Raw genomic sequence first — 21592 nt, 5'->3', positions numbered from 1 at the left:
TGGAGGGTGCGAGGGGAGAAGGGCGGGAGGCGGGACCCTCCGCTCTGCGCCCTGGGGCTGGCGTCTCGGGCCGGGGTCGCTGCGGCCCTGGAAGGTCGCCCTGGAGGTCCCGTCCCGCGCGGTGGGACTGGGTGGGAAGGAGCCGCGCAGGGCTTAGGAACCATCTGGAGACGGGTGGGGAGCCCTTGATGGAAGAGTGAAATGCTGTGATGGGCGGCGAGAGAGTCTCAGCGTTTGAAATTTCAGAGAACCATTCCCGGCCGCGCTCCGGAGCCTACCAGACCCGCGCGCTTCTTCTCCCGGACGTAGCTCTCCACCGCCTGGTTGCTGGGCGCGAACACGGTGTAGGCGTCGGCCGCCTCGATGGCGCTCGCCAGGTGGTACTGCTGCGAAGGGAGGGGAGGGCGCTGAGCGGCGGGTGCCCGGGGCGCGGCGGGAGGGCTGGGGGCGGGCGGGCAGGCGGGCTACTTGCCATGAGGTAGCCCCGGAAGATGGAGAAGTCCGGCATCTGGTCCAGCCGCGCCAGCAGGTTCGGCAAGGAGCCGGTCAGACCCCTTGGGGGAACCAGGACCTGGGAGAGGAAGCCGCGGGGCTCTCAGCGCACCCCTGGGGCACTGGCCGCCAGGCTCCCGGGCGTGGGGAATGGACACTGGCCATGACCGATGGGGAAAGCTGCTGGGAGGCAGAGCGGGAGGAGCTGGGGCGTGTGGAAATGGGATGAGTTCCCTTTTGTGGCTTTTGCTGTTAAACCTCCGTGATTGGAGAAAAATTCATCCTACAGTAAAACTTGATAGTTCCCTCCAAATAACTGGCTCACTTTCAGTGGTCCACACTGCCAGGAAGACCCTGCAAATCTAACTTAAAAGTCTCTCTTTTCTGAACTAAAAGAGTTACCTTTTCTTCAACTTAAAATCAAGTATCAAGTGAGAATAATTTTAGGTAAAAATACAATCATTAACTGGTTTTTCCCTTCCTCTACCCTTGAGAAGTTCCAAATGTACCTTAAATTCCAACTTTAATTTTAAATGAAGACTCTAACATAGCTAACTGAAAATGATAAAGTAACTTAAAATCCCATTCCCCCCAAATCTTTTCTTTCTACTTCATACCTTTGAATACTTTTGAATTGGGTCTTAGAAGAAAATTAAAATTTTATGATAAATTTTCCTATCTTTTTGCATTTTTTTCCTAGGGCCTTCCCCACCCCATCTTTTTAGGGTGCATCAGTGCAGAAAGGGGAATGGAAAAGTGATTCATAACTGCTTATTTTCCCTCCAGTTCTTGATTTTATCCCCCTGATTGCATGGACTTCCCAATTCTAGGACGTCAGGTGCCTCTGACAATGTTTCCGTAACTAAGAGAGGCGCACGTGATGGCGGTTAGTAGAGAGCCTGCTGGGAAGTCAGGCCGAGCAAGTGGTAATCGGGTCAGATTGAGTGAACAGTGCCTCGAAATGGTTTTCAAGTAAAAGTAGCGAAGCACAACTCAACCGCCTTACAAGCTAAGACTTAGTCTTCTTTTTTTCTTCAAAATGGATACTGCCACGAGACTTAATCCCGAAGGGGAAGGCGTTGTCCACGCAGGATGGTGGTTTCCTACCTTGTTGATGATGTGTATCACCCCGTTAGTGGCTGCGTTATCCCCGTCGATGATGGACGCACCTTTGATTGTGATGTTCTGTGAACACAAACCGCACTGTGAAAGTGAGTCTCTAAATTACAACACTTGGGAATGGCAATTGTTTCTGGACTTCCCATTTTTTGAGCTGCAGAGGTCTTCACGCTTTTCGGACCATGCCCCATAGTAGAAAAGACCTTCAAAGTGTGACTCACTACAGCACACACACACACACAGCTGAAATGACATAGTATTTACTTTTCACTACTATGTGGGCACACTTGAATCATTTCACTTCTCTTCCACTCCATTCTGTTTATTACAAAAACTCTGGTTGAGGCTCATTCATTTGACCCCACAGCTTGAAAAACGCTGTGGCAGTAACTGACCTTCTGACATTCTTGGACAGAATCCAGCCAGGTCATTTAAATAACATATTAATGAACACGGAGAGTGGCACTAAGGAAAAATCAACCTGTCAACTGTCCATGACAGCAACTTGTCTTGACTTTATCCACATCCCTCCCCTTTTCCCCACCATTACCCTTTATTTGAAATTCCTACTGGGGTCAGAGTGTCTCACTCTGAGCACAAGTCCACCTACTACATCTATTTTGGTTAAAGGAAGAACTTTATACCAGACCCACAAATTAGCTCTTAAAAACGTCTTTGATGGTTGGCACCTCTAGGCCAGGATCCTTGATAGCTGCTTGAATCTGTAGAGCCCAGGAATTGCCTGCTTAGGGGGGGATCTGTTATGGTCGTGAGAAAATCGGTGATTTGAAATGTTGATGGAAAATAACTTGTACATGTGATGCACCAGAATTATCATAATATGATGTAGAAGAAAATCACGGGCCTGCATGTATCTGTTTTCTACTCTCTAAAAGGAGTGGCCTGGGGCACTACCTGTATTGAGGTAGAAGAGCAGGATCATTCTCCTGGTGCCACCCCAAGGAGGAAAGTAGAAGCGCCCTAGAGCAGCAATTCCCAACCATTTCTGACTGAGGCCACAGACCCTGATGGAGCAGTCCACATCTTCCCGTTAAATCGCCACGTTCGCCGTGTGTGATTCTAGAAAGGGCTTTAAAGCCCAGCTCTGTGCAGCAGGGCAGCCGGGCTTCCTGGTGGAGACGTGATCTGTGTCCTGGAGACACCCCAATTGGGCAGGACTGGGCTGCTCCAGAGCTCGGCCCTCCCCAAGGCTGCCCTTCTCCGGCCCCTAGCCCGTGCCTGGCACATCAGAGCTGCTCAGTCAATATTTGCTGATACTCTGACTCTACCATAACATTTTAGTAGTTTACAATGACTTAGTAGGTTACTAGTAACCAGCTCTCAGCTAGTCATCCATAAAAATAAAAGACCTGTAATCGCACGTGCTTCATGATGAAGACCTGAACGGCATGTCTTTCTGGACCAGTTTGTCCTCTGTCAGGAGTAACCTGTGACCAGCCAGTTACAGAGGCCACATTTTATAGGCTCTCTGCTGGAGGGCAGCATGTGTGTGTGAGTGTGTGTGACTGTGAGTGCTGCATCAACATATGCTCATCATTATATAGACCCTCCATGCGATGCTGACCTGGAAGTTTATTATACTATTCTAGTTTTGTACAACACAGATTTCAATAAGTACAAAAGAACATATGTCACCTGTTTCAAAGAAACAAACAAATTAGAGAGCTCTCTTACCCCATCCAGTTTCTCCAGCTGAAGGAAGTTGCCCGGCAAAGATGTTGCCAGCATGTCAGAAGGCGACAGAGTCTGCAGATCTGCCAGTCCGTACGTGCCTACTAGCGTATGGTATCTAAAACAATAGTCCATGGGGTTATAATTAAATGTCAATGCACGAGGCATTGGAATTGAGTAGTTAAGAGCACAGGCAACAGGCTGCTGGATTCAAATTCTGCCTCTGCAGCGGGCAGTGGTGGCACTTTGGCTGAGCTGCTTAACTGCCCTGTTCTCCGGTTTCCGCATCTGCAGGTGGGGATGACTAGAATGCTTGTACGGAGTTGTTGGGGGGATTAACTGAGCTGTGTGTAAGGCCCTTAGAACAGTGCTCGATAGAGCTCGCTGTCAATAACTAACTATCCCTATCCTGGGAAAAAGGAGAGCTGAGTTCTAGAGCATGCCCCTTTCCACGGATTTGATGGACCATGTGGCTTCCCTAAGTGAACCCCTAAGGAATGCACCAGGGTACCTGTAAGGTATATGAATAATAAAATACACAATACCTACTTTATCAGGGCTGGAATATTGCTCTTTGACAACCAAAAGGTTTTGTCTTCTTGGTCCATGTCCTCCACGGCTTGCGGGGTGGGTGCGAGGACAGTAAGGTTTGAGGTGGTGGCCAGCAAGGGCTGCAGAGCGGCATCCTGCTCACATAAGGAGAGGAAAGGTCCTGACTCAGGTGAGGGGACAAGCAGAGCACCCTTGGTGCTTGACAGACATGCCAGTTTCCCATGGGACATAATTTCAGAGACACAGGGAAGAGCTGAAGGAACCCTTCCAGAATCCACCCCACCCGTTGGCTGAGGTCTCACCCTCCCTCTGAGACTCATTCCTTTTACTTAAAGTGCAAGGCTTGTCAAAATGCAAATTCTCCTAGTCAGGTCACACTTTGAGCCATTATTAATCAGTTACACTTGAATCTACATGAAAGGTGAGAACAGTCCCGAGAGGCTCACATGTGCGTGTGTAAACGTGCAGAGAACCTTGGTCATTCTTTGCTGCCTCCGGAGTAGGGATGGGGGAAGGCTGCCGGAACAGTATCGGGCGGGAGGGTGGCTGGGGCCTGAACCAAACCTCACCTGTGCTGCTCAGTTCTGCCCAGAGCCCGTTCTGGGAAGAAGCATGGCTTGGTGATAAGTGTTTAACAACGGACTCGAAAGAAATAGAGCCCTGGCTTTCATGTGTGCTGACTGCTACGGAGTCACTACTCCCTCCTTGCTGATGGCAGGGGACGGGCAGGATGGCGCTGGAGAAGGTGTGCCCAGCGAGCTCTCTCCATAGTGGCCGGTGTGCCTGGAGAGGAGTCCTGCCCTCCTCCCGCCTGCGGTGGGGTCCACGGGCCTGGAGTGGGAGCTGAGCAGACCCGGCCTGGCTTGGTGCGTCTGTTTAAAGGCGATGACCATTTCCAGTGATGCTGCACTGGCCTCTCGGCCCATCGTCAGGGGACGGAGCTTTGGACCTCTGGGCAGCCTGGGGACTGGACTCTTGTTATAAAACTCTCAAGGAGGGAGGGATAAGCTCTGCTGGGCATGTGGGGCAGAGCACATATGAAGCACCCTGGGACCCAAACCTGAATCCCATGGCTCACTGGGTGAGTTCCAACGGTGAGTTACGTTAACTTCTAAAATAAGACATCTGTGATGAATGAAGTTGTACATATACATTTCAGTTCTTTGAAAGACTGACCCTTCCCAGCTACCTAGACCAGGGGTTCTCAGTCCTGGTTACATGTTGGAATCACCTGGGACGCTTTACAAAACATCCCCACATCAAACTGCGGGGAAATTAAATCAGAATCCCTGGGAGTGGTGGCCTCGGCGTGAGTATGTAAAGAATGCTCCATGTGCTTCCGAAGGGCGTGCAGTCCCGAGAACACTGTTGTGGACAATCCACCCCCCTTCACACCAGCTGGAGCTTTAGTTTTCTATTACAGACGTTTCCAAGTTCTAAAATTATATACATTCCTGATCCTATGTTCCAACAATGTACTCACATTTATCCACTGGTTAAATATAGCTGCTTCGGAGAGAAATGACAATTCCTTATTCACATCGTGCAAGGGAGGGAGGAAGAGACGAGCGAGAACAAAAGAGAAGGAACAATAAGCAGCAAAATCACAGCGCACTTCTGGGCAACCTGCACTTAACCTTCCCGGGCTGGTTTCTTTGCGTGAACTTGTGTCCCAGCTAGAAGAGTCTCCAGGTTGCAGAGTTAGCATTCCTTTCACATTCAAGGGGTGCAATTATACTCTACATTTGGGTAAAGAACTCATTCCAGAAACTTCCAACAAAGCAGGCTGCAACCTGAAGTTCTTCCAAATCAGAATTTAGGTTGGAAGAATGTGGTGCCCACACGGGCAGAGGCCACAGCGCTCAGTGCACAGCCTCACCACGGGACCGCGGAGCCAATCTGCCTGCGTTTCATGTGGGTCCCGTTGCCGGACAGTTTCTTAAGCAAGCTACTTAATCTCTCTGAGCCTCCATTTTCCCATCTGTAAAATGGGGGTAATACAAGCTCCAATTCTTAGGGTTGATGTGAGAATTAGAGGAGTTAATGTTTTTAAAGTGCTTAGAATAGAGGCTGATAGGCCATAAATGTTCAGTAAGTTTTAGCTACTCTTAGTTTTAATTCACAAACTGAGTTGAATAAATTTCACAACCCTGACATTTACTAATTAATGAACATGTAGATTCAGCTACCACAATTAGCACTGTGGTGAAGGGCAGAGATCACCTCCGAAAGGGGGAAGATGCCTCTGCTCTTCTCTAACTTGTAGTTCCTTTGGGGAGGGAAGACGTGAAGAGAACAAACACTGCCATTAGATCGATGACTTCTGAGGTTGTGATAAAGTAAATGGAGCCCTAGACTTTGCGTGAAAAAAGACTGGGCCCAATCGCTAGGTCTGCCATCCACAAGCTGTGTGACCCTGGGCGGCCACTCAACCTCTTTGAAAACTCAGGTGCTTTATCTAGAAATGAATATGATAATGCTTTCCTCTTGAAGTTATGAAAATTAAATGCCTTAATTTATGGGAAAACACTTTCTGAACTATTAACCACCATGAAAATAGTAATAACAGTTATTACAGGCAAATTTACATACAGCCAGTGACTATCAGAGTTGTCTCAACTCTGTTTCTGAAAGTGGCTGAGGTGAAGTACTAAACCAGCAGATGAGTAAAAGCAGGAGTTAAGGTGTTTCAGTAATCCTCTGAAGAACCCTTGTGAAGGAGAGGTGGGCTGGGGAGGGCGAGAGCACAGGAGCTGGGAGCGTGGCAGTAGGCAGGAGGGGAGGGTGTCAGGGAAAAGCAGGAAAATGGCCAAGGACTTGGCTTCATCTAGTTTTCCTTGGAAGGAGAGGGACGGTTTGGAGTTTGAGGGTTTCAGGATTTACAGAATGTGGCCCATGGGCAGAGGGAAGATGCTGACCCTCGACCCCTCGGTCCACGGATTGGGAGGTCAAGCTTGAGGAGTGAAGGGCAGGAAGGGCTGTGAGAAGGGAGGGGCTGAGTCAGATGCTGCTGCAGCCTGCTGGGAACGGGGGGGCTCGGCCAGGCCTTTGGTCTGGGCAGGTTCAGAGGGGTTGGGGAGGCCAACGGCTTCAGCTGAGAGGAGGGAGCAGCAACCAAATGGCAGCGAGCTACACAGAGTAAGTAATGGGAAAAGCCCATCAAGTGACTCTGTTTTTCAGTTCGACTAGCATGGATGAGTACCCATTAGGCACTGGCTGCAAAACAGTACAAGAATAAGGTCTTTGCTGTGAGAGCTTATAGTCCAGTGGCGGAGGGGACAGATAAATACACACAGTGAAGATTCAGTGTGACGAGGCTCGATGGGGAGAATGCATGGGGCATAAGGGCTTGGGTTCTGTGTGCGGACGTCAAGGGCTGGACTCCTTACTCTGGAGCTCAGGTGTGTCAGGAAATCTGCTCTCAGTTTCCTCTATAAAATGGGCATACTGACAGCATCAACTCACAAGGTTGTTGTGAAGTTTAAATGGGGTGTGGCTGCATGTAAAGGGCTTAGTAAGATATCTGGAACATAGAAAGCATTCAAACACATACACGCAGGTGCACTGCAGCCCAGATGGGGTGAGCACAGGGTTTCTCGGTGCCCATTGCCAACAGGAGCACCTGGAGAGCTGAGCAGAGGCCAGCTGGCTGCGACTTTGGAAGTTTAGGAACAGGAAGAGGTAAGGTGGAAGGAAAGAGAGATCAGGAGAGAGTGAACTGCTGGGCACATACTAGGTGCTCAATAAAGCCATGCCTCTCCACCCTGCAGAAGATGTGAGTCACAGAGCACCTGCAAGGGGCAGCTTGCTCTATATTGAATCTTTTTGAGCAAGCTATTTGGAGAGCACTTTAAAAGCGCTTTGCTAAGAGGGCTTAACGTGCTTGTCTTTTTACCCTGAGCTTGAGTTTGCTAGGATGACTTACCACGGCTGCATTTCCGTAGCACAGAAGGCCATCTCCTTCATAGCCTTCTTGACAGACACAGCTCCAGATGCCAGAAGACGTAAGCTGACAGGTGGCCTGGTAAAATGAAGAGGAAAGAAATGGGTTGCTTTCCTAGCCAGAGTTAGATATTGTTAGTTCAGCAAGACAGCAGGCTTCATCTAAGGTGAGAATTGCAAATTTGAAGCTAAAAGATGGTGGAAACAATCCACAGACTCATCAGTGTTACAATGAAAGAGTTCTGTTTACATGTTTAGTGCTGAACTAATTTGATCACAGTTAAATTGTTTCTTTTCATCCCTAGCCATTTAGCAAATAAAAGTATAAGGCACCCAGTTAAATCTGAATTTCAGATAATGATGAGTATTTGTGACATAGCTGTGCTGAAAAAGTAGCCACTGTTTATTTTAAGTTCACATTTAACTGGGTATCCCATATTTTACCTAGCTACCATATGCTGGTTCTTATCGAAAGTTGCAATAGCCATTCCCATTTGGAATAGCAGGGCTTCAATTACACAGGAGTATTGGAGCTCCTTCAGTTTTACAAATGCTCTTGTGATTCTTGGGGCATCCCCCCACCCATTCTTTCTCCTCTGAGAACTGCCCCCTTCCTTCCTCCCCCCACACACTGAGGATGGGCCCTGGCAGCTGTGCTCATAAAATGTCAGGCCAGGACCTTCCGGGAGGATGGTAGAAGAGGACAGGCTGAGCTCACCCTAGAGAAGCGACAGAACAACCAGACAGGGGTTCCAGGGTATGAGTGACCAGAGAGGGGCTTCACATTGTATAGGGAGGGCCTGAGCGAAGAATGAAGAAATCACGACTGAGAGGACTGGTGAGTTTACTCAGCCGTGATGCACCTGGGGTGGGCTGCAGCATGCAGACTGGAATGAGAGCCAAAGGAGTGGCTGCTCCTGCACTCCCATTTCTGCAGTCAGCTGAGGGGATCGTCCCTCTCAGCTCTGCAGCTGGGAGCTCCTGTGGGGAACCTGGAAGCCAGCACACCTGGTTACCTGTACATAGAGACCTTCCAGCCAGTGCGCAATGCCTGCCCCCTACCCCTGAGGAAGGTCATTGTGGGTGTATGGGTTTGACTGAGACCCGGCTAGGGTAAGGTGGGGGAAACAGAGCACAGCTGATCTGACAATTGGCTGATTAAAGAGACTTGCTTCTATACTTTTGCCACGGAGGCCCAGAGAACTCATGGCCTGTGTGGCCGAGAGGTAGGATGCGGGAGTGAGCTATGCCACACCCCAGGCACTCCTGGGCCTGGAGCACTCACGGAGAGCACAGACAGAGCGGCAGGATGAGTGAGTGAGCCGCACCAAACCATCAGGCACTCCCAGGCTGGCTGAGGCCAGGGGCAGCTGAAATACCCAGACCCATAGCCCAAGGTCATTCCAAGCAGGAGTCTGGGGGCCACCAGACCCATCAGGCTCACAAGCAGTTTCTCCTCCAAGATGCCCACTGCCCACCCCAGCCCTGGGGCTGGCAGCTTTCATCACATGTGGAGACCTGCAGGCCTGGCTGGATCACACCTTATTGGGACAGAGATCTTTGGATCTGGATGGATTGTATTGTTTGGGCTTCAGCCCAGTGGGCTGCCAGAGGCCAGGAGAGGCAGGTCTGAGGGAAGAGAGGCCCAAAAGCTCCATCTGCTTGGAAGACATGGAAAGCACAGCCTGGCAAACTGCCTTTCTGCCTAGCTTTTAATAGATCTTCAAGTAGAGTTGCCTCTCTTACATGAGGTCCCAGCCTTGGTTTGGTGGGGAATTATTGACAAATGAAGTGCAAAAGGAGACCTTCAATGCAAACAAAAGCAACTACAAAATTTAGATACACGAGAGAAATCAACTTTCAAAATAACCTTATCAAGATAATCAAATTCCACAAAGTTAGCAGAAAATCACAAAGTACATGAAGATGCAAGAAAATATTGCCCAGCTAAATGACCAAAACACCAGAGGAGATACAGAATTTGGAACAACTAATCAAAGATGTTCATACAAATCTTCTAAACAAGTTCAATGGATTGGCTAAAGATATAAAGGATATCAAGAAGACAGTAGAAGGGCATAAAGAATAATTTTAAAGAATACACAGAAAAATAGCATATCTTAAGGAAATGAAAGATACTGTAGATCAAATAAAAATATATTGGAGACACAACAGCAGATTTGAAGAGGAAGAAGAAAGAATAAGTGAACTAGAGGACAGGACAACTGAATATGAATGTACAAAAGAAAAAATGGCAAAAAAGATGGAAAAATTTGAATTGGATCTCAGGGAAACGATGGACAACATGAAGTGCACAAATACAACAATCGCTGATATCAGAAGTAGAAGAGAAGAGTAAGGGGCTAGGAAGAGTAGTTGAGGAGATAATTGGGGAAAATTTCTCAACCCTTATAAAAGACATAAATATGCAAATCAAAGAGGGCCAATGAACTCGAAATAGAATATATCCAAATGGACTAAGACACATACTAATCAGTCTGTCAAATATTGAAGTGAAGCAGAAGTTCCTGAAAGAAGCAAGAGAAAGCAATCTACTACATATAAGGGAAACCACCTAAGACTAAGTTCAGATGACTCAACATGCACCACAGAGGTGAGAAGGCAGTGGTATGATATATTTAAGATTCTGAAAGAGAAAAATTTACAGCCAAGAATTCTTTATCCACCCAAGTTGTCCTTCAAAATTGATGGAGAGATTAAAATCTTCAAAGACAAACAAAGACTGAGAGAACTGGTCAACAAGAGAACTGCCCTACAAGAAATATTAAATGGAGTCCTGTCAGCTGAAAAAAAAGACAGGAGAGGAGGAGGGCACAGAATTGAAGAGTTTTAGGGTAACTTAGAGGATAAAAAAGAGTGAAAGGGGAAAATACATGGATCTGAAAAAAACTGAAAGGTAAGATGATAGATTCAAGAACTGCCTTTATACTGAAATGTAAATCACAGAAATTTATCAGATAAATAATTTTCAAACTGAAAAATAAAAGAACTGCTTTTACAGTAATAACTTTGAATGTTAATGGACTAAACTCACCAATTAAAAGATAGATTGGCAGAATAAATTTAAAATATGATTCACCTATATGGTGTTTACAAGAAACTCATCTTAGACCCAAAGATACAAATAGAATGAAAGTGAAATGGTGGTAAAAGATATTCTATGCAAGCTGTAAACTACACAATCCAAGAGTAGCTATACTAATATCTAATATTCTAATAGACAAAATAGGCTTCAAATGCAAAGATGTCATAAGAGACAAGGAAGGACATTGCAGATTACTAAAAGGGACAATTCACCAAGAAGAAATAACAATCATTAGTGTTTATGCACCTAATCAAGAAGCTCCAAAGTAAATGAGGTAAACATTAGCAAAACTGAAGGGAGCAATAGACATTTCAACAATAATAGTGGGAGACTTTAATATACCACTCTCTTCTGTAGAGAAAACAACCAGACAGAGGATAAAGAAGGAAATAGAGAACCCAAACACCATGATAAATGAATTAGACCTAATGGACATATATAAATATATGTCTATATATGGATATACATTCTTCTCTAGGGTTCATGGTATATTCTCCAGGATAGATTATATGCTGGAGCACAAAATAGGTCTTAATAAATTTAAAAAGCCTGAAATTATTCAACGTGCTTTCTCTGACCCCAATGGAATGAAGCTAGAAATTAATAACCATCAAAGAACTAGAACTTTCACAAATATATATAGATTAAATAACACACTCTTAAACAACCCACTGATTGAAGAAATTGCAAGAGAAATTGGTAAATAGCTGGAGATGAATGAAAATGAGAATACAGTACATCAGAACTTATGAGATGTGGCAAGGCAGTATTGCCCTAAATGCCTATATTGAAAAAGAAGAAAGAGAAAAAATTGTAGTTAACTGCTCACCTGGAGGAATTAGAGAAAGAACAGCAAACTAACTACAAAGCAAACAGAAGAAGAGAAATAACAAAGATTAAAGCAGAAATAAAGGAACTGGAGAATAATAACAGCAACAAAACAATAGGAAGAACCAATAAAACTAAAAGTTGGTTCTTTGAGAAAATCAATAAAATTGATTTAAGCTATGCTGACAAAGAAAAAATAGAGAGGATACACACAAAAAAGAGACAGAAATGGGGGGGTCATTGCCATGGACCCTGAAAAAATTAAAAAAAGAAAATCGTAAGAGGAAACTTTGAACAACTACATGCCAATAAACTAGACAACTGAGATGAAATGGACAAATTCCTAGAAACACACGAACAATCTACACTGATTCAAGAGGAAATAGCATACCTCAGTAAACCAATCACAGGTAAAGAGATTCAACCAGTCATAAAAAATCTTCCTGCACAGAAAAGCCCAGGGTCAGATGGCTTCACAGGGAAATTTTACCAAACATTCCTAAAAATTTAACACCATTCCTGGTCAAACTCCTCAAAAGGATTGTGGAAAAAGGAACACTACCTAACTAATTTTGTGAAGTGAACATAACTCTACTTCCAAAACAGCATAAAGATACTACAAGAAAGGAAAATTACAGGCCAAATTCCCTAATGAATATTGAGGCAAAAACTCTCAACAAAATTTTGTAAATGGAATCCAATGGCATATTAAAAGAATTATACACTACAACCAAGAGGGGTTAATCCAGGAATGCAAGGATGATTCAACACGAGAAAATCAATCAATGTAATACAATATATTAACACATCAAAAGGGAAAAATCACATGATTATCTCAATTGATGCTGGAAAATCATTTGACAAAATTCAGCATCCTTTTCTGATAAAAAAAAGGTAGGAATGGAAGGAAATTCCTCAATGTGATAAAGGGCATATATGAAAAACCAATAGCCAGCAGTAAACTCAATGGTGAGAGACTGAAGGCCTTCCCCCTAAGATCAGGAATGAGACAAAGATGCTCACTGTCACCACTGTGACTCAACATTGTACTAGAAGTTCTAGCCAGAGCAATCAGGCAGGAAAAAGAAATAAAATCACCCATATCAGAAAGAAAGTAGTAAAGCTTTTATCGTTTGCAGATGTCATGATACTATACTTGTAAAATCTTGAGAAATCTATGACAAAATTACTTGAACTAATAAACAAATTCATTAAAGTGGTGGAATACAAAATTAACATACAAAATCAATAATGTTTCTATACACAAGTAATGACCTAACTGAGGAGACAATAAAGAGAAAAAAAAACTTTCATTCACAATAGCAACTAAAAGAATCAAGCATCTAGGAATAAACTTAACCAGGGATGTAAAGGACCTGTATGCAGAAAACTACAAAACATTGCTAAAAGAAATCAAAGAAGATCTAAATAGGTAGAAAGACATTGTGTTCTTGGATAGGAAGGCGAAATACTGTTGAGACGTCAATTGTACCCAAATCGACCTACACATTCAACACAACACCAATCAGAATCCCAACAACCTACTTGGAAGACTCAGTAAGCTAGTTATCAAGTTTATTTGGAAGGGAAAGTGACCCCAAATAAGCAAAAACATACTAAAAGAGTAGAATGAAGTAGGAAGGACTTATACTTCCTGATTTTAAAGCTTATTATAAAGCCTCAGTTGTCAAAAACAGCAAGGTATTGGTACAAAGACAGACATCGGTCAATGGAATTGAATTGAGGCTTCAGAAAAAGACCCCCAGATCTATGGTCAATTGATCTTTTTTTTAAAAACTTTTTTTTATTGTATAGTATAACATATATACAAAGCAAAGAAGTAAAAAAGCAATAGTTTTCAAAGCACTCTTCAAAAAGTGGTTACAGGACAGATCCCAGAGTTTGTCATGGGCTACCGTATGATCCTCTCATAGTGTGCCTTCTAGAAGCTCCAGAATACAGGAGGCTAGAGGGCTTAAATACTTTCTTATCCCCACAATTGACTTTTTTTCCTTCTTTTTTTGTGAACAATAACATATATACAAAAAAGCTATAAATTTCAAAGCACAGCACCACAATTAATTGTAGAACGTATTTCAGACTTTGACATGGGCTATAATTTCACAATTTTAGGTTTTTACTTCTAGCTGCTCTAAAATACTGGAGACTAAAGGAGATACCAATTTAAGGATTTAGCATTCATATTCATTTGTTAATGTCTATGTATAATTCCACCGTCACCTTTGATCTCCCCATACCTGTCATTGGGGTTATTTGGGCTATGGCAATTCTAAATTTTTGATATTGGAAGAGTCTGTTACTAATATGGGGTAGGAAGATGGAACTATCTGATGTTCTGGAGAGGCTGGGCAGGTTTCAGGACAATTCTGGACCAGGGACCCATCTGGAGGTTGTAAGTTTCTGGAAAGCTACTCTAGTGCATGGAACCCTTGTGGAATCTTTTAAATTGCCCTAGGTGTTCTTTAGGATTGTCTGGAATGGTCTTGGTTGGGGGTTGGCAGGTTATGATAGGTAGCACGGTCTACCTGAAGTTTGTGTAAGAGCAACCTCCAGAGTAGCCTTTCAACTCTATTTGAAATCTGTCTGCCACTGATACTTTATTAATTACACTTCTTTCCCTCAATCTGGTCAGCATGTAATTGTTGATCCTATGGTTCCAGGTCTGGATTCATACCTGGGAGTCATCTCCCATGCTACTGGGGAGACTTTCACCCCTGGATGTCATGTCCCATGTAGGGAGGAGGTCAACGATTTTACTTTCAGATTGGCCTTAGAGAGAGTGAGGCCACATCTGAGCAACAAAAGAGGTTCTCTAGAAGTAACTCTTAGGCATCCTATAGGTAGGCTAAGCTTCTCCACTACCTACATAAGCTTCACAATGGTAAGTCTGAAGATCAAGGGCTTGGTCTATTGATTTGGGTGTCCTAAAGTTTGACACATATTAGGTGATTCCCTAATGGTAAGGTTTAATAGTTCCATATTTTTTCCTCCCATCCCTCAAGGCACTTTGCCAATACTTTTTGATTATCTGCTTAATATACTGTAGGCTGTATCTAGGCATTACATTAAGCTATACAGCATTAAAGGACTTCTTTCTTTTTCTGGGCTCTCTGTGTTTCAGTTGTTTAAATGAGCTATAAAGATAGGTTGAGTTAGATTATGTGCTACAGAAAAGTTAGGTTCCAGACAAAATGAACCTTTTTTCCTTTGGTCTCAAAGAGTATGTGTGGCTCTAAAATATAGACAATGCCTTCCTTACCCCTGTGTTCTGAATTACTTTAACGCTGACCTGATTGACTTCTTTCCTATCTCTAAATCTGATCTCCCTCATTTTTGAAGGACAGTTTTTCCAGGTATAGAATTATTGGTTGGTAGTTTTTTCCCTTCAGAATCTCAAGTATATCATACCACTGCCTTCTTTCCTCTATGATTTCTGCTGAGAAACCCACATAGTCTGATTGGGCTTCCCTTGAATATCATGGAACCCTTTTCTCTTGCTAGTTTCAGAATTCTCCATCTTTGACATTTGACAACCTGCTTATTAAGTATCTTGCAGTAGGTCTATGAAAACCTATTCTGTTTTAGGAACAATGTTCTTAGATCTATACTTTTATGTCTTTCATAATAGTGTGTATTTCCTCCATTATACTTTCTGCCCTTATTCCTCCATTATACTTTCTGCCCTTTTCCCCATCTCTTGTCCTTCTATAATGCTGAAAACACATGAATTTGTGCACTTCATATTGTCATTTAATTCCCTGAGACCCTGCTCAATTTTTATGTTATTTTCCTTATCTGTTCTTTTGTGCATAGGATTTCAGAAGTTCTTTCCTCTAGTTCACTAATCCCTTCTTTTACCTCTTCAAATCTTCTGTTCTAAGTCACCATTGTGTTTTTAATCTCTTGCATTGTAACTTTCATTCCCATCCATTCTTCCATTTGTTTTTTTCAAGTTTTGAATTCTTTTCTATGGTTTCCCAATGTCTTCTTTATATCTGTGATAGTTAGGTTCAGGTGTCAACTTGGGTAGGTGATGGTGCCTAGTTCTGTTTCTGTGGATTTGAATCATTAGCTTCTTAAACTCATTCATGTCTGATTATATCTGCAATCTCTAAGGGGAGTGTCATCCTCAATGAGTGATGTTTAATTCATGGGAAGCTTAAAAGAGAGAGCTCAATGCAACAAAGCCTAAGCAGCTCAACATACTTCATCTCAGCACTCACAGCTCAGCCCAGACCTTTGGAGACGCAGAAAGGAATCACCCTGGGGAAAGCTGTTGGAACTCAGAAGCCTGGAAAGAAGGCCAGCAGAGATCACCCTGTGCCTTCCCATGTCTGAGAGAACCTCAGATGAATGTTAGCTGCCTTTCCTCTGAAGAACTATACATTTTTAAGTAAATAAATCCCTTTTATTAAAAGCCAATCCATCTCTGGTGTGTTGCATTCTGGCAGCTTTGGCAGACTAGAATAATCCTTCATCTCTTTTGCCCTATTTTCTCTCAATTCATTCGTTTGAATTTTTACTTGATTTAGCATGTTTAATAGAAAGTAATTAGTTGTTTCAACTCCTGTACCTCTTTGAAGTTTTAGTTTGTTCCTTTGACCGGACCATATCTTTGTTTTTCTAGTAGGATTCATAGTTTTTTGTTGGTGTCTCGGCATTTGATTTCCTTCATTTGTTTATTCTGTTCTTATTGGTTGGGTTTGTTCTCTATTTGTGTGTGTGTGTTCAGTTCAACTTATTCTAGACCTCTAGCATAGCTTCTATTGAACTCTTTAGAATTTTCAGCTTTATTTTTTATGGTTCTTGCTCTGTGTAAATGGAACTTTTTTTTGGATGGTCTCCCCAGATATTATTGACCCTAGTCAGATTTTCCCCAGACAAGACTGCCCCAGGTCTCCAGAGGAGGATACAATCAGTATTAAGTTTTCCTAGGGATGAGACCCAGTAGGTTGTTAGAGATTCTTATGAAGCCTCCAGACTCTGTGCTTTTCTTATTCTTACCAGCAGGTGATATTTGTCAGTCTGCAACTCTTCACTGGTGTAATGTGGTGTGGTGCCTTTAATTTTAATCTGATTTTGTAGCTGCTAGGGGCATGGTTGAAACAGAGGTTGATATAGAAGGCAGGTTTAGGGCTTAGCCCTTGGGGTCTGAATTCTCTGAGAGTCACCAGTTGAGCTGCCATCCCCCCCACTTTTCCTGGGAAAGATAAGCCCCTTTAGGGAATTAACTCCTTTACTTGACTTGTTACTTTGGCTCTCAGATCTATTTTAACACTGCCCTTGTCTGGATCAGGGATGACAATTGAAAATGCCAGAGGCATCCTCTAATGAGCTACATAGAATATATATTTTTAAATCCCTTTTCAGAACAGGTTCCCAGCCCCCAAGGTTTGCCTGTCAAGATCTGGAGCTTGTACTTGGCTCTGTGTGCCTTGGGACACAGACCTTTTCCAGTATTCTGAGCTGGGTTGACTCCAAAAGTCTTTTTTTTTTCCTTTTTTATTTCCATTAGCCCTACCTCTTGTTTGCCTGGATAAACCTCAGGATTTCTTCCCCACTTACTCTAAATTTACCTTTGTTTGAGCTTATATTCAGCTGACCATATGTTCATTAAAACCATAATTCGAGCTTAGCTGGGCTGCCCTCCCTTGCTCCCAGAAGAGGCTTCTTCTTTTTCCCTACAGGGAAATGTTTTCAACTGAGATTGCCATGCCAGTAGGGGAGGGATGTCAGCCTCTGGATTCTGGGGGATTTATTCACAGTTCTGTGATGTGATCTTGGCACTTCCACCCTTTCTATACTTGTATACAATATGTGTTCAGCCATGGATGCCCCTAGTTATTCCAGACAGTTCCAGACATTTACTAGCTGCTCTAGAGGATGAATAAAATTCTATACCTCCTTATGCCACCATTTTGCCCTGCCTCATTTAGAATTTTAGAAATTAACAAATGGCTTATGATGACATAAGGAGTGTTTATTCAAGAAAAATGGCTGAATCCTTGTAAGAACTGTGACCTTATGGCTTTTTAACTTGCCTTATTCTGAACATGCCCCTTTCACCAATTCTGTGGTAGCCTTGAAATGCGCTGCAATCATAGTGAAAACCAGCAGCCTCATACACACTGAAGAGGACAGAATGAGTTTAGAACTCTTCACAAGAAATATTCCTAGAGAAATGCCATTCTTTTACTTGTTCTGCAATTCTCCAGAAACACTACTTGGTGGGTTTGACTTTATTTGACCTGACTGAGTGCATTCCCAAGTGAAAGCAGCTTTTATCCTAGAGAGTTTGCTGAAAAGAGTTAGCAGTTTCCTAAGGTGGTGATAACAGCTGGGGCAAACAAGCAGTTGACAAAAATGTTAAAAAAGAGAAGCTGGGAAATGATATGATAGGGCTATGGAAAACTCTGACACATTCCTGGGAATCTAGAAGGCATCATACATGCTTAGGGATGTATGAATATCCAGGGTTGCGTGCATACATAGGAAAATACCTGAGAAGGCCATAAGCGTTCACTTCTGCCTGCTCTGTGAAAACAGGAATTGAAGGCTAGGAAAGAGGTGCAAACAGCCTGTTTGAGCATTGAAGGCGTGTCCCAAATGCACACAGAGCCTCTCATCAAAACCTGGGAACATACTGGCTCCAGGTATTTAATAAAATCCCTATCTAGTCATTAGCTGGCCACTAAACTAACTGAGCAGAGGTTTCAGTGGACATACACAATGAAAGAAACAGATGTTGCAGGATTAGTTCAGGAAACTTGTTCGACAGCAGTGACAAGAATCAGAACATAGCAGCAAAGTCGTCAGGCATGCAAAGTTGTGGATGAACATGTGGGACACTTGGTGAGACAAAAGCAGCCAGAAACAAAAAAACAACAATGGCACAGTCACCTTTAGAAAATGCTTATAAGAAAACAGGGGCCTAGATTGTAAGCTTTTAGAGCAGACACATTAAGTCTGGAGTAGTGATTATTATTTCTGGATTTTGAGAGGCTGTTTTATATATATAACCAGATATTTAGAGATCAGAATAAGAAAAAGGTCCTTTAATCCTGTATAGATTATTGTAAGGCCTGGAAACATCCTAGAGTATATTAAGCAGATAATCAAAAAGTATTGGCAACGTCCTCTAAAGGAGGGGAGAAAGACTATGCATTGGGAGAAAGACTATTAAACTTTACCATCAGGGAGTGCCCTGATACTGTGCCACACATTAGGGACACCCAAATCAATAGGCCAAGCCCTCGATCTTGAGGCTTACTCTTGTGAAGCTTATGTACATAGTGGAGAAGTTTACACTGCCTATAGGCATGCCTAAGAGTTACTTCTGGAGGACCTCTGTTCTTGCTCAAATGTGGCCTCATTTGAAGCCCAACTCTGCAAGTGAAATCATCACCCTCCCCCCTACGTGGGACATGACATCCAGGAGTGAAAGTTTCCCTGGCGACACAGGAGAGAACTCCCAGGGATGAATCCAGACCTGACACCACGGGATTGACAATTATATCCTGACCCAAAAGGGGAAAAGAAGTGTAACTAATAAAGTATCAATGGCAGAGAGAGTTCAAATAGAGTTGAGAGGCTACTCTGGAGACTTTGTTTCTTTTTGTAGCAGCACAACCTTCGTTCATAAATATACGCCATCGTTTGCCAATCTCCGTCAGTGCATCGTTCAGCCACCTTCCTGCTGGTCATGAAAGTGGGATCATACAGTGCCTGCACTTTTGTGTCTGGCTAATTTCACTCAGCATTATGTCCTCAAGCCTCATCCATCTTGTCATGTGCTTCAGGACGTCATTTTGTCTTACTGCTGCTTCTGTCTTTGTGCCAGTACCATACTGTTTAGACCACTGTGGCTTTATAACAGGTTTTAAAGTCAGGGACTGTTAACCCTCCCACTTTGTTCTTCTTTTTAGGACCTTTTTTGTGCCCCAACATATGATCTATCCTGGAAAATGTTCCACTTGTGCTTTGGTGTGCAATGACCTATGTATGTCTGTTAGGTCTAATTCATTTATTAAGTTATTTAACTTCTCTATTTCTTTGTTGATCTTGTCTGGTTATTCTATTTATAGAGGAGAGTGGTATATTGAAGTCTCCATCTATTGCTCCCTTCAGTTTTGCCAATATCTGTCTCATGTACTTTGGAGCTCCTAGATTGGGAGCATAAACATTTATGATTGTTATTTCTTCTTGGTGAATTGACCCTTTATTTAGTATATAGTGTCCTTCTTTGTCTCTTATGATGTCTTTACATTTAAAGTCTATTTTGACTGATATTAGTATAGCTTTTGGTTACAACTTGCATGGAAAATCTTTTCCATCCTTTCACTTTCAATCTATTTGTATCTGTGTGTCTAAGATGAGTCTCTTGTAAGCAGCATACACCTGGATTATATTTTTTAATCCATTCTGCCAGTCTGTATCTTTTAATTGGTAAATTTAGTCCATTAACATTTTAAGTTATTACTGAAAGGTGTTTCTTGATTCTACCACCTTATCTTTTTTATTTTATTTGTCAGATCTATCTATCTATCTATATATATATTTCTTTTTTTTTTCTTTTTTTGCATGGACAGGAACTAGGAATCAAACTTGGGTCTCTGGCATGGCAGGCGAAAATTCTGCCACTGAGTCACCAATGCACCGCCCCAGATCTATATATTCTTTTCCCTCTTTCTCTTTGTGTTATTTAAATTACCCTTACTGTATTCTTCAATTCTGTGCCCTCCTCCAGACCTCCCTCTCCTGTCTTTTTTTTTTCCAGCTGGCAGAACTCCTTTAAGTATTTCTTGTAAGGCCAGTCTTTTGTTGACAAATTCTTTCAGGACTTCTTTGTCTGTGAAAACTTTAATCTCTACCTCAGTTTTGAGTCTGGGTACAGAATTCTTGCCTGGAAGTGTTTCTCTTTCAGGATCTTGAATATATCATACCACCGCCTTATCGCCTCCAAGGTGCTAGTTGGGTAGTCTGAACTCAGTCTTATGTGGTTTCCCTTGTATGTAGTAGATTGTTTTTCTCTTGCCGCTTTCAGGATTTTCTGCTTCTCTTCAACATTTGACAGACTGATTCGTATGTGCCTTGGGGAAGGCCTGTTTGGATTTATTCTGTTTGGAGTTCATTGGGCTTCTTTGACTTGTATATTTATGTCCTTTATGAGGCTTGGGAAGTTTTCCCTGATTATATCCTCAACTACTCTTCCTAGCCCTTTACCCCTCTCTTCTCCTTCTGGGACACCAGTGATTCTTTTATTTGTGCACTTTGTTTTGTTTATCATTTCCCTGAGTTCCAACTCAACTTTTTCCATCTTTTTTGCCATTTGCTGTTGTGAGTCTTTGAAGCCAGTTATCCTGTCCTCTATATCACTTATTCGTTCTTCTGCCTCATCAGATCTGGTGTTGTGTGCCTCTAGTATGTTCTTTATTTGGTCAACAGAGTCTTTAATTTCTGTGATTTCCACTATTTTTGTATTTATTCTTTCAAATTCCTCTTTGTGCTCTTCTACTGTCTTCTTCATCTCCTTCATGTTATTTGCTATCCCACTTATTTTATTAAGTAGAGTTATATGAACATCTTTGATTATTTGTTTCAATGTCTGTGTCTCCTCTGGTGTTTTAATTTGGTCATTAGGCTAGGCTATATCTGTCTGCACTGTGATATGCTTAGTGATCTGCTGTCTTTGTGGCACGTAAATATCCTGATTGATTTACTTTGGGAGTTGATTTCTTTCAGTCGTCTAAGGCCTTGTGTTTGTGGGATGGTTGTACAGCAGGGAGCAGGGCACGGGGTGGGGCACTCAGTGCGGTGATTTGTTTCAGGGCAGTTATGGGC

The 21592-nt window shown here is 43.0% G+C and overlaps 1 protein-coding gene across 3 annotated transcripts in view; it reads right to left on the bottom strand.

The window, feature by feature from the left end:
* Nucleotides 1–21592, bottom strand: part of STAB2 (stabilin 2) — a 168062-nt gene that overhangs the window by 63519 nt on the left and 82951 nt on the right. For all 3 annotated transcript variants that reach the window (XM_077111830.1, XM_077111831.1, XM_077111832.1), the window contains exons 27-33: nucleotides 7781–7876; nucleotides 5339–5386; nucleotides 3853–3989; nucleotides 3307–3421; nucleotides 1600–1677; nucleotides 473–571; nucleotides 279–386 (exon numbers count right to left, since the gene is read on the bottom strand). In XM_077111830.1, coding sequence (XP_076967945.1) covers nucleotides 279–386; nucleotides 473–571; nucleotides 1600–1677; nucleotides 3307–3421; nucleotides 3853–3989; nucleotides 5339–5386; nucleotides 7781–7876 — 681 coding nt within the window. The remainder of the gene's footprint in view (nucleotides 1–278; nucleotides 387–472; nucleotides 572–1599; nucleotides 1678–3306; nucleotides 3422–3852; nucleotides 3990–5338; nucleotides 5387–7780; nucleotides 7877–21592) is intronic.

The sequence above is a fragment of the Tamandua tetradactyla genome, chromosome 7, assembly GCF_023851605.1.
Source record: "Tamandua tetradactyla isolate mTamTet1 chromosome 7, mTamTet1.pri, whole genome shotgun sequence".
Classification (NCBI taxonomy): Eukaryota; Metazoa; Chordata; class Mammalia; order Pilosa; family Myrmecophagidae; genus Tamandua; species Tamandua tetradactyla.
Note: the sequence above shows the minus strand (reverse complement) of the source record. Positions and strands in the feature narration are given on the sequence as shown.